Below are 13,538 nucleotides of genomic sequence, written 5' to 3' on the forward strand. Positions count from 1 at the left end.
CAAAGTTTTGCTGAGCAACTGAGTCTTTTGGGTCAGTCCACCCTTATCTGTACAAGGTCTCCCTGAGTGTTCACCACCATGCAATCTTAGGCTGCATAATGAAAAACGGCTACAACTTCCTAAAAAAAAAAATGTGTTCAATATTAAAACTGTAAAAGCTGTTCTGTAGTCGCAGCACAGTACTCCAATCCATTAATCATGCTTCCTGAGCAGCATTGTTTTCTGGAGCATTGTGCAGGTGGCATGTTAGACCACTGGAGACCCAGACCTCTGTGCTCTATGAGAGAAGAATAGTCCTGCTCTCCATCATGCTCTTGTATGCCTATTGGCTTGTGTTGGAAGAAAAGTTCCTAAAGCACATCTAAATCCAAACACAAAAAATGTATATCTAAAATTGCTAGTACATCTAACACTACCCACTCCAGAGGTTGACAATGCTGCTGTCCAAAGGTGTCACCACTGCTCCTCCATACAGTGGAGCCACCTCAAAGAGATTATGTTATGGGCCAGAAAAAAGTATTAATAAAAAAAAAAAAAAAACCACAATGCAGCCACCACATTTAAGATTTGGTAACCTGTAGTATATTACGTTTTTATTTTGGGGTTTAGATACACTGTAAGTGAGCAAATGCCCATGTACACAGGCCTTGAATTTGTGTCATTGTTTCCACAGTTGAAATCTGATTAAAAGTGAAATAGAAACTATTGTATGAAGGCTACCTTAAGCCTGTACATTTGTTATGCTAGGGGGGCTTTTTCTCTTCCTCTTCGTTTTCCCCTTCTAGGGTATGTTTTATGTGTTGTAAAACTCAATAAAAAGATCTTTAAAAGAAAAAAAAAGTGATAGAAACTGCCCTAAAATTGTCATGTGTTTGTGTGGCCAGGACAACAATCATGTTCTGGGAAGCAGAATGGCAGCTGAGCTAGTCACACCTAAGACGACTTCTTTAACTGTCTGTCTTTGCCATAGTTACAAGCAATATGAAGCCATCCAGGACCAAAGTAAGTATAAAAGACTGTCACAGCCACGACTCCCATCCAAGCCTAGCAGCTGACGGTGCTTGCCTTCCAAAATCAAAGCTCTTTCCAAAAAATTTAAGTCAACCTGTGCTGACTATACACACTAATGTATTTACATATTCTAACAGTAAATTCTCTTTAAAACCAGCTTTCATTCACCTCTGCAGCCAAAGGCATTGTGCAAGAAATCATTTTCAAATTTCAAAACAGAGGACCTGAAACCTTACCTATTACAACAGAATCCTGGCAACCTGTCAGCCCTCTAAACACATAGAAACTGACTTTAGGCCCCTTTCACAGTGATCTGACCAGACAGGCCTGTCAGTTTGTCAAGCAGATCTGAACAGATGTTAGTCTATGGGCAGGCAGATGTAAATGGATGCGCATTTGTTCATGTTTGAAAAAAAATTGAATCTGTCTGCATCCTTTTCCGTTTTTTTCTGACATAAATTGATTGGAGGTAGTTGGATGTTAACAGACACAAGTCCATTTATATCCGCCTCCCCATAGACCTAATATGGGGATTAGGAGGAAAATACTGAATGGACATAGATGTCAGAAAAGTGAAATCTGTACCATTCAGCTCTGATTTATCAGAGCATCTATTTATGGAACGGAACAGACACAGCCGGGGTGACAGGGCCCTTACAGTCTGCTATGATCTTGAGAATATATCACTTCACACACTACGCAATGCGTACAGCAGCTAGAGAGGTCAGTGATTGCTTGTTTTAAGATCTTTTATTGCTTATTGAATATATGTAAATACTTTAACCCAGGGGTGACAAACTCAATTTCATAGCGGGCTTCTTCAGTAGTATGGTTCCCTCAAAGGACCGGTTGTATCCGGAGTGCGCTACCTACATAGTGCAAGGTTCAGGAGTGTGTTACGTAGTTCCAGGGGTGCACTATGTACAGAGCGCAGTTCCAGGGGTGCCCTATGGGAGTGCAGTGTTCAGAGGTGTACTTCATACAGAGTGCAGGATTTAGGGGTGTGCTATGTACAGAGTGCAGATTCAAGGATGCGCTGTGTACAGACTGCAGAGTTCAGGGGTTGCTGTGTACAGAGTGCAGGGTTTAGGGTGCACAACCCCAACTCTAACCCCCCTCCAAGCTTCCTTGCATCTCTACTCTCTCCTACCTGGCCCAGTTCTAGTACCTTCGTGTGCTGTAGGTAGCAGAATTGAGTTCAGCCGTGTTCCAGCTGCAAAACTGGGTGCAAAGGCCACATGAGAAGGCCTGACGGATTGGGCATGCAGGCCTTGTGTTTGACATATGTGCTTTAACCATTTGCATGATACTGCAGAGATGTGATCTACTCTGGAACTAGCCGCACCTATGGTAGTCAGGAAACATCAAACCCCCCCACGCCCAGAAACTGGATTGAAGCCTTAACTGTGACAGTATTGCCCCTGACAGGGTCCCTTTAAACATGACACCTCACTGTATTCTGATTATGGCGCCAACATCAGTGGTTTTCCAAAGCATGGTCTGTGTTGTGCATTTCTTCCCAACCAAACAGAAAAAGGCTGTTCTGTGTGATAAACAAGTAGCTTAGCATGAATGCATCCAGAGAATGAGGGTGATCCCTGGCTCAGAAATGAAGCCTGCAGTCACTGTGTACTGGTAGCTGTCCCCTTGGATTGGTTATGCAAAAGAGAAAGCGGAGCAGGAATGCAGCCAGCCAGCATGCAGCAGGCAGAAAAAGCCTGACATGACCCATGTAAAACAAAGACATTTATACCACAGGCAGAAAAGGGGGAGCACACAAAGCAAGACAGCCTCTTACACGTCTGCCTCTACTGGCCGGATTGCAGGACGGAGATCGCTTCAAGAAAGAGGAGACAGGTTACACACACTCACCGCTCACACGCAGTGCTGACATACATACTAACACTGCAGCCGCATCACGCTGCCACTACACAGAGAATATACAGCAAGGGAACATGTGCTCTATACAGGTCAGATAACAATGACGAGACCTCTGAGATTTTCTAAAAGTTCAAAAAGTACAAAAAATGCCAGAAATCCTTTGTTTTTGTCTTGTCTGTATCCCATTTGGGGAGATTTCCATACACTTCCTGTCTCATAGGTACAACAATGTCCCCAAATTTAGCGAAATCTTCTCCTAGACATATGTCACCCAAACAGGGACATTTGCAGCCCTTAAAATGCACTGGAGTTCACCTGAATATTGCAAGTAAAATCTTATACTGAAGCTTTTACTAGCAGAGTGGCGTTTCTATGCTTTATCCTGTATTCCTGTCTCCATAATAATCTTCCACATTGGGAAAAACAGAGCTGCCTGTCTAATTTAATTTAAAAAACCCACGGCTTTATTATAAACTATCTAGCTTTCCTCACCACTTTAAAAATGCAAAAAATCTCACAGGGGTTCTAATCCCTATACCACCACGTTATCCAAATTTAAACAAAAAAGTAGTTTGGGCTTTAGATACACACTAACGCATCAAGCTGATCTCTATCTAAACTAAAAAAAATACAAAAGAATCCCAAACATGCTGTTTAGAAATGGGAACATCAGAATAAGAACTCGGAGTTCAGTAAGGTCTTTTAGTGAACTGTCGTACTGCCACAAGTGGAAATCTTCATGTCAGCTGAGCCTTTGCTGTGGCTCGGGCCAAGATTCCAAATATATATTACAATTCAATGCAGCTTAGAGAGTAGAGTGCTGGATACAACAAATAACATGGCTTTACACTGTCATGATGCAGCAGCTGGCCCAATACAAGTAACAAAAGCACAAGTAAAGGAATGTGATTTACAGTACATAAGCACAAATAACAAATATTTAGAAGGGCAAATGACACCAACCAGATGGCTTAATTTTTTTTATACAAAACCATCAGAGGGCCCTATACCTGGCTGGAGGCAGATACGTTTTACCCAAAGGAGACCAGGTAAGTAGAGGAAATGTACCGCCCCCTCTGCAAGATGATGAAAGAGTCTTGCCTTGATATGAAATAATTAATCTCAACTCTTCCAAATTCTCTGTGGGTTCTTGGCCTATTATGCGATCACCAAAGACTTCCTGTCCTTTGCTTTATGATTAAATAGCAAATAACAATGAGACGATCAGTTATGTAACAGTCATCCCTCTCTGATCTCTCCATTGTGCCATCTGGTATAACAGGACAGAGTCACATCCTGACATCAGCAGCAGTCAAATAGCTTATGCGGTATTTTTTTCTGTTTTAATGTATCCATTATATTCTGTCATTTACATAAAACATTCCTTAACCATCACCATGATTCAGAGGAGTTTTTTATGGTGCGAAGACAGTAAAAACCCACAGCGTGACGTACAAAGGGATCCTAGGCTGGTTCTTTGTAGTTATTGGGAGCCCACTCAAACATTACTATGGCCAATAAAGAATGGGCACACATATGTCTGCTGTCAGAAGCACCTTTCTTCGAGAAACCCCCAACCACTGGAACAGTAAAAGCTGCTACAAAGGATGTTTTATTTAGAAAAATGATTATGCATTTTTAAGAAATAGGGGACTCTGGATTAAAATCAACGATTGGCATTATTCATAGAAAAAAATTTAACACCCCAGGAAAGAGCTACTATGCTGTCACCCTTCTGCTATTCCAACCAACAAGATCAAGTGAATGCATAATAAGCTTTAATTTTAGAGGCTCGAGTATAAAAAGACCTTGGGGACATCGCACTGTAGCATGTAGTCTTTGGGCTTACTGACATCCAGTTCCCATGTCTTGTCCATGATGGGAAGGAACAACTTAATATGAGGAGAGAGGCTGAACTTGCTGTTTGATTTGCTAGTTATGTTTTATGTTTCCCATGCTACTTCTTGTTCTTCTTTACTGTATCTTTGAGCAAAGCAAGAGCCACCTGCTCTTTAAAGAGATTCTTTATTTCTTCTGCGATTATCTCCAGCTTAAATGGAAGTATAGTTCACTTTTTAAGTTTTACCTACAGGCAAGCCCATAATTAGGTTTACCTGTATGTACGGTGAATATCTCCTAAACTTGCATTGTTTAGGAGATATTCACACAGCATGCAGTCAGTGACATCACCAGTGCATGCACTCTGAAGGGACAGCATGGCCGTGCTGGACCTTCAGAGCTCTGTGCCAGAGCCGGGTCTCCCAAGCACATGCGCAGGGAGTGACATCATTGCAACTCCAGCCATTCATAGAGTCCGCTAACTCGGAATGAAGACTGGGTGAAGATGGCAGGACCCGGGAGCTGTGACAACCCTGTGCTGGAGGGCTCCTTGTACAGGCAAGTCTGTCATAATGTGCTAGTGTGTGGTTCTTGCTAGTACATTATAACTTAAACCTGCAGTGGCCCACATTTGTTTTTCTTGTAGCAGTTTACTACTTTAATGTACATATCAGTTGTGGTTTATTTACTTTGTTTTAATTAAAACATAATCCCCATTACCTGCACAGTGTATGTGCACCACAATGGAACAATGTCTAACCTTTGTTTGGTGATGATATCCAAAGCCATATGGCCAGGTTCTACAAAGACAATCAGAAGTTGAACCCAAGGACCTACATGCACGTATGTTTATTTTTTTTTACTTAAAGATGAAAATATGTATGTACAAGGCATCTGTCATATGTGAATATGAAGTCTCGAAGAATCTGCGCTGACCATGAAAAGCATTGATAGTTTGACTTATGACAATAGCCATCAACTTTCATGGACAATTTTGTAATGAAGCATTATCTGGTGTAATGTTTATCCTGATAGTTTTACAATATATTGTATTAAACTACAGTAACTTTTAACTTGGCTGTGATGTATGGTTAAAATATTGGTTGGTCAGGCTTTTTTGTACACTGTTTATTTTTGGGTTGATGACCTATCAGTATATGGCTGTGTTTAGTATTCAGGCCAAGTTGTCTTTCCCCCCATTTATAACAAAATACTTTTGGTACAAACTTACTTTATGTGCTTTATATCTCCAAGCCTGCTAAAACCATCCCACCTGTCAGCCTTACTAGTGTACCTGCAGTACAAGAAGCAGCTACAAGGAACATGATCTATACCTGGACTCCTGATATTTTACAGGTACCAAACCATACACCACTCTCTACCCAACGTACAGAAAATCAGTATACGCATATTTTTACCAACAAAGAGAGAACTTAACCATGTTTTGCAAGAAATATCTACATATTCCAGTTATAGGGCACACTTACCTCAAAGTGATCCAGCACAGAGGTAGGTGCATTCAGAAACGCTAAGAATGAATTCTGTGATTCCTGATGTTTGACACCTAGACAATAAAACACACACAATACCCCTTTAAATATTAATAAAACCATCCTGAAGAGGCTTCTGGATACTGCAAGACAATATTAAGAATAGTAAAACATGGCATGACCAACTCCCACGACCAAGTGAATAATTATTAACGGCAGAGTTATTAAACTCACTTCCCAAGACCTGGCTTTGTATGTAATGAAACTCAAGCAGGGAGTGTTCGCTTATCTTAGCAGAGAAGTTTTTATGAAAGATAACGTTGAAATGGAGCACTAACATATATATATATATACAAAAACAAAAAAAACCCTTGCATCAAGTAATAGTATATACAAATACATTTTTATAGCAGTACTCCAGCCCAAAATATGAAATGAATAGCCAATTAACCAGCTTTTGCTGCAATATCCACCTTCAATCTAGAGATTTTCTTTTTCTCGGTCACTAGATGTCCTCAGTCTGATGGTCAGCATCATTCAACTAATTTTCTCTGAGCCCAAGTCATCCTAGACCAGCCCCAGACTGTGACTCAACAGTGGAAGGAGAAGCAGCAAACGGAAGAGCTCATGTTTTTGTCACTCTGCTCTCTTCTATGAGCATGCTTCTTGACAACACAGTAGCCAATTTGCTTATTGTGTTGCCTCTTTTTCTTCCAGTCTGAGTTCTGCTGTCCAAGGACTGTAAGAGGCTGATACCATGTTGACTGTAGATACTTATGCTGCACTTGCATTTAAAATATACATTTAATGATGTATTAAAATCTAATGTTGTATTCAGTTTTATGAATGTGTGCATTAATTTATGCCTAATATCTGTCTTTTATATCTGGCTAGAGTTCAGCATTAAGTTACAAAGAGAATGTGGAAGGGTTGGACCCTTTGTCTGGGGAGATTCGCCCTCTCTATTTGTCCTAGTGAAAGTGACAAAAAATCCACCATTTTTAATTTGTTACCAGAAAATAAAAAGAGGGTAAATTTTTCAATGAGTACCCCTGTCCCAGTGACAGGTGATTTCCTCTCAGTTCAGGTTGTGTCTCTGGGAGAGAAGTGAAGGAAAATCTCCCCAAAAGGATGATAACACAAACTAAAAAATCCTGGACGATATTTTTGAAATACTTGCCAGAATAGCTGCCTAGGATTGGTCCTTGTATATGTTACCTGTCGTCGGTATACCACACAGCACTGACTAGCAGTGTGCCCTCTAGCGTCTGTTACCTTTTTCCGATCGGAACTCTTCAGTCTCCCATTTCAGCTTCTCAATTTCTGCCACCAACTCCTGGTTCTTCTTCTCTGACTCCTGCAGTTTACTGTCAGGTCAATTATAAAAATGAACAAGGTTTAGCTAGAGTCCAACAGCTATCACTTTAACCACTTCCCGTTCCCCCTTTAGCAGAAATACTGCTGCAGGGCGGCACGGGTGCGCAAAATCACATATATATTCTTGATTTTGCATTTACAGGTGGGGGGGGGGGGCGCACGCAAGCCACGCAGTCATTCACGGCCGCGGCTGTCAATCACCGGGTCCTGGCCGGTAATTACTTGCCAGCGCCCGGTGATCTCAGAAGATCTCTGATGGGGAGGAGAACGGTTTGGAAACAAAACAGTTCTCCCTGTCGGCTCATGCACACTGCTTTGCATGGCTGTGCACAGCACAGCCATGCAAAGCAGTGTTATTACAGTGAAGCACACTGACACCGCCCCCAGTAAAACATTCCCTGCACACAGTTAACCCTTTGACCTCCCCTCATGTTAACCCCTTCCTGCCCAGTGCCATTTATTTACTAATAAAATGTTTTAAAAATCCCAGTATAAATACCATTTGTAAATGCTATAACTTTCACAAAAACCAATTAATTTACACGTATTGGGATTTTTTTTTAGCAGACATGGAGCAGAACTCATTTTGGTGTAGATTTATGACGAAATTAGATTTTTAAAAAAATTTTCCTGGACATGTTTAATAGCAAAAAGTCCAAAATATTTCTTTTTTTCTCAAAATTGTAGATCCTTTTTTTGTTCTAGCGCAAAAAAATAAAAAATGCAAATACCACCGAAAGAAAGCTCAATTTGTGGGAAAAAAAGGACGTAAATTTAATTTGGGTGCAGCGTTGCATGACTGCGCAATTGTCAAAGTAACGCAGCGCCGTAACTCAAAAAATGGCCTGGTCGTTGGAAGGGGGGTAAATCCTCAGGAGGGCAAGTGGTTAAAATCGAGAAATCGAATGAAAAATTGACCTGCACCATTTACTTCAACAACTTCTAAAGGGAAGTAACTTGTTACATTGTTATTTTATTTGTAACTACTTTCTAAACAAGGTAAACAAGATAGCTGCACCCTGCTGATCACTACAGGTACCAGCGATTTTACAATGAAAGACTGATTGGTGCAATAACAGCCACATTGTTGTCACTGCCATGTTTACAAACCTTTCCAGGATATAACAACTGTAATTACAATTATTCCACCTCATTTCACTTGTCAGAAACATATTCATCAAGTGACGCACTGAAAGTTAAGTTTATAAACTGACCACTAGATGGTGTTAAAATACCATCTTGAAGTAGCTGTAAACCCTAATTGGATGATGGCGCTAAAAAGCTGACACAGTGCGTCAAACAATAGTCTGGATTCATTTCTGCATCAGCTTTTGCTGCATCTCAGCATTGCTGATCTCCTGTAAACTCTCATTTTTTTTAAGGCATTTCCCATTGATGTGTCCATTATAAAACCGTGTAACATGGCAACAACACAGAGCAACTGGGACACAGTGAGAGTGTGTTGTCACTCTATATCAGGAAGTGCATGAACAAAGACCTTCTTAGCAGGACCACCTGATTTTTTTTTTAAGAAAGCTGCAGAATTAAAGCTGTAGTTTTATGCTTATATTTTGCCTGCTCTGGTTCCACATTAACACCCCCTGCCCCCTATTAACATGATAATTCAATTTTTCAAAAAACCTTTCTGTGTTTAAAGTGTTATAGGATTAAACAGCCTTTTTTGCACACTGCTAATACTCCACATAGATTAAAAAGGCTGTTTGATCCTGTCTTCTCTGATCTTCCTCTTCTTCTACGGTCCCCAATCCATTGCTGATAGTACAGAGCTCTAGGAGACACTCTGCACATGCTCAGTTTAGTGTGTATTGCTAGAGAGGTTTTTTTTTATTTGTGAGGGTACATGTGATCAGCACAGGGCAAATCAGCACTGTCCAAACAGAGGGTCAGGGGTGGTGCAGCCTCATAGGACAGTCAGAGCAGAATGAAAACTCCTAAAAGCTTTAACAGTGCTCAGCTAGAAGTTACAAGACTGCTATATACTGCTAATGAGAAAAGGTATTTAGCAGTTTATACTTACTAAACTAATTGAATTTCCATGTTTTGTGTACTGTGGGAGACCAGATATAGTGAATGCCGGGTCCTGAGTTTATACTGTGAAGCTAAAGTTTATTCTACTTATTTTACCTTCACTGATTCATCTCTCCCCCCTTCATTAACATGCTAATTAAATTTGCATACCTAATTTTAGAGCCAGTGATGTCATGATTGGGTTTCTCCAAGCAATGTAGGCAGATCATAGCTTGCGGGAGGGCTGGCAGGGTGCTATACATAGCTTCCTGACAACATCACAACACTGCCTCAGAGCCTTCACAACTGATGTGAGCAATGGGCTTGCTCCTGGAAGGAGTTACAGCATAACGTCTTGATGGGTAGATGTCAGTCTGAAGGAGTGGGCATTCCTAGTCAGGCTGTATTTGCATGCAGATCACCCTATGTAACACCCACATATGATCCTGAGCCTCCACAATTGAAATAACTAAAATTTAATGATTGAAAGGGAAGGGCCAGAGTCTTGTTAAGGTTTAGAATATCAGGTGGAGATTTACTTTCAAAATTAGTGAATGTCAGATAGGGACAAATGCACAATCTGATAATAGAAAGGAGTGGCTTGTGGTCATTTGCAGAGTTTGTGAAGATCGACACCTTGTGACAGGTGACACACATACCATTCTGTAGCAATGCTGGCCGCCTTGGCCTTGTTGAGCTCCTCCTGGATGGTTTGCTTAGCCCGAATTTCGGCATCCAGAGCAGACTGCAACTCCAACCTGGCTGACATATCAAGCTTGGCTAAACGTCGCATCTTCCAAGGCATGTCCTACCACAGGGGGAGCAATGAACAAGCCATGTTATTTCAGAGTTATCACATATAAACTAGTAGGCAAGAGGACCTTTCGTGAAGTGGGCCAATCATTAAAATAAAAATTCGTGCCATATGAATCAGTAGGGCATCAAAACATTTAAAGGAAGAAATTACCCTTTTCTCGATAGCATGATAGACTTATGATAGACTTTTTGTTCCTTTCTTCCTTCATTATCATAACCTATTTATACCTTCCCACTGCTCCTCAAATCCTCCAAGTCATGGTTTCCATACACTGCACTGCTGATGGTCAAAAAGCCTGAAAGAGCTGTATGTAGTTTGGAATAAATGGCTATCTGTGCAATAAACCAGCTGTTCTGGGTGCAGAGACCTTGTATTTTAAGAAGACTGCTAGCTTAATGAGAAAGCATACAGATACTGCTAGCTTAATGAGAAAGCATACAGATACTGCTAGCTTAATGAGAAAGCATACAGATACTGCTAGCTTAATGAGAAAGCATACAGATACTGCTAGCTTAATGAGAAAGCATACAGATACTGCTAGCTTAATGAGAAAGCATACAGATACTGCTAGCTTAATGAGAAAGCATACAGATACTGCTAGCTTAATGAGAAAGCATACAGATACTGCTAGCTTTCATTGCCTTTTGACAGTTCAGCGTGTATGTGCATTGTGAACAGTGATTGTATGAAGAGAAGAGCCCCAAAAGCAGAAGGTTTCTTACCGTGGCTCGAGCCCCCAGGCTGGAATTTCTCAGAGTCTCCAGCTCTTCTGTCATTTTGGAGGCCAAGGCCTGAAGGTATCCCCGTGCATCCTTCTCATCACTCACCCTGAGGAGAGAGACAGATTTTTAAAGTGGTCCACACAATGGGGTCAGAAAACCAACATAGACCAACTTGTAACATGCACCTGTTTCCTATATCTAATGGAGACAGCAATGCAGAATCCTAATTCACACAATTCAGGAATCCTAAAGCTGAACTTCAAGAAAAGTAAAAGTGCTTCCTTGCAGTGGGGCTGCGCCTGCACTGCAAGGGTTTAACTGCTCGTTTCTGTCTAGACTATGGGAAAAGAACTTTTACTTACCTAATCCTCTGCTACGCCAGCTATGAGCCCTGCAGCCATCTTGATGACATCAAAGGGCACCTAACCACCAACGTGCGGGGAAAAAGAGGCTGAAGGGATCAGTCGAACAGTATGGAGGAGCTTGCAGGAGTGGATGATCATGAAAATAAAAAAGCTTTTCTCCTAGACATAAAAGAGCAGTTAACCCTTGCTTGGGAGGATTTTACTTTTCTGGAGATCAGCTTTAAGATCTCTGATAAGTGCTGGAATTTTAGAGGTTTTTCAGCAACAGTACTTCCACTTGGCCACAAGATGCACTCAGTCATCAGTCATACATCCAGTGTTAATCAAGAAGACTGAGTGATGGGTGTCACTGCCCCACCCTCTACATCATCCAGGACTACCCACTGGCATGAAAAGGAAGAGGACCCAGTGCATCACATAACCAGCTGGTGCGGCGTAGACTTAAGGGAAGCATTGAGGGAGGGTGGTCCACAGCAAGCTGCTGGGCTTTACACAAACCTGTTATTTTACACTGATCATATGATAACAAAACTGTAAATTGAATGTCAAAACAAAACAGTAGATCCAGAGATACACTATATTGTAAAAAGTATTGGGACATCCCTCCAAATCATTGGATTCAGGTGTTTCAATCACCTTCATGGCCAAAAGTGTATATAATCAAGCACCTAGGCATGCAGACTGCTTCTACAAACATTTGTGAAAGAATGGGTCGCTCTCAGGAGCTCAGTGAATTCAAGTGTGGTACCGTGATAGGTTGTCACCTGTGCAATAAGTCCATCAGTGACATTTCCTTGCTACTAAATATTCCACAGTCATATGTTAGTGGTGTTATAACAAAGTGGAAGCAACTGGGAACAACAGCAACTCAGCCACCAAGTGGTAGGCCATGTAAAATGACAAAGTGGGGTCAGCGCATGCTGGCACGCACAGTGCGTAGAAGTCGCCAACTGTTTGCAGAGTCAATAACTAAAGACCTCCAAACATCATGTGGCCTTCAGATTAGCACAACAACAGTGCTTAGAGAGCTTCATAGAATGGGTTTCCATGGCCGAGCAGCTGCATCCAACCCTTACATCACCAAGTGCAATGCAAAGCGTCAGATGCTGTGGTGTAAAGCACATCGCCACCGGACTACAGAGCAGTGGAGACGTGTTCTCTGAAGTGACGAATCACGTCAGGTGTCCCAATACTTTTGGCAATAAAGTGTATATGCAGCTGAAGTTATATATAAATCTTGACAATTCCTATAGGTCAGACTTGGACCTGTTACCACTACAACTATTCTTATGGTCAGTCAAGCCAACAGTTATGTTAAAGGACCACAAAGGAGTCTAGGTTGGTGGGGCCAAATTCGACTTCTAAAGAAAAAGTCAAGCTTCACACCTAATTTTAGCCGTCTAGAATTCTGGTTCTGATGGTCATTTTGACGTGGTTTTCACTAAAGGTAATCTCTGCTTAGATATTTTATCATAACTTGCTCAGCTGAATTGACTAAGTGTGTGCAGGTTCACGTCAAGGTAAACAAAATGGACTTTCTGAATAGCCAATTAGCTCAGCGATTGATTTTACTTGTTGTCTTGGGTAGCTCATCAAACCTCTGTTACACAGGTACATTTTATTGTGTGTGATATCACCACAAGATATGTTACATACACTTGTAATTCCAGTGTATCCTGCTTGTGATAGGCCGCTGCACACAGCTGTAACCCATAAGCCATTGCCCCAGGAAAAATTCTGAGTTACTGTCAATTTCCTGCAGCTAAAGGGTTAAGCCTGCAATCCCCAGCTTGGCTCTAGTCCACAAGGTCTCTGATTCCTCAATGTCCACCACCCGGACCAGGGGACTGAGGGAGCTTTCCATAACTTTGCCCAAATAAGGACAATGATGCTGGGCTGTGTGCAGGGGCCGCGTTCCCATAAAAAGACAACTTTTACTGCTCCGATGGCAGCAGGAGAGAAGAGCTTGGCTGCTCGCTGACAACCATGTGCATGGCCTGGAATAATG

General features: G+C 41.5%; 1 protein-coding gene across 5 annotated transcripts in view; it reads right to left on the reverse strand.

Annotated features, from left to right (window-relative positions):
* Window positions 1-13,538, reverse strand: part of CDC42BPA (CDC42 binding protein kinase alpha) — a 364,329-nt gene that overhangs the window by 56,391 nt on the left and 294,400 nt on the right. For 2 of the 5 annotated variants that reach the window (XM_089685105.1, XM_089685108.1), the window contains exons 18-22: window positions 11,166-11,271; window positions 10,286-10,434; window positions 7,497-7,588; window positions 6,219-6,295; window positions 2,765-2,848 (exon numbers count right to left, since the gene is read on the reverse strand). In XM_089685105.1, the coding sequence (XP_089541231.1) occupies window positions 2,765-2,848; window positions 6,219-6,295; window positions 7,497-7,588; window positions 10,286-10,434; window positions 11,166-11,271 (508 nt within the window). The remainder of the gene's footprint in view (window positions 1-2,764; window positions 2,849-6,218; window positions 6,296-7,496; window positions 7,589-10,285; window positions 10,435-11,165; window positions 11,272-13,538) is intronic. The other 3 variants (XM_089685106.1, XM_089685109.1, XM_089685107.1) reach the window with 2 other exon arrangements.

The sequence above is a fragment of the Staurois parvus genome, unplaced genomic scaffold (assembly GCF_062004578.1).
Source record: "Staurois parvus isolate SC_StPar_1 unplaced genomic scaffold, SC_StPar_1.0 ptg000362l, whole genome shotgun sequence".
In the NCBI taxonomy this organism is placed as follows: domain Eukaryota; kingdom Metazoa; phylum Chordata; class Amphibia; order Anura; family Ranidae; genus Staurois; species Staurois parvus.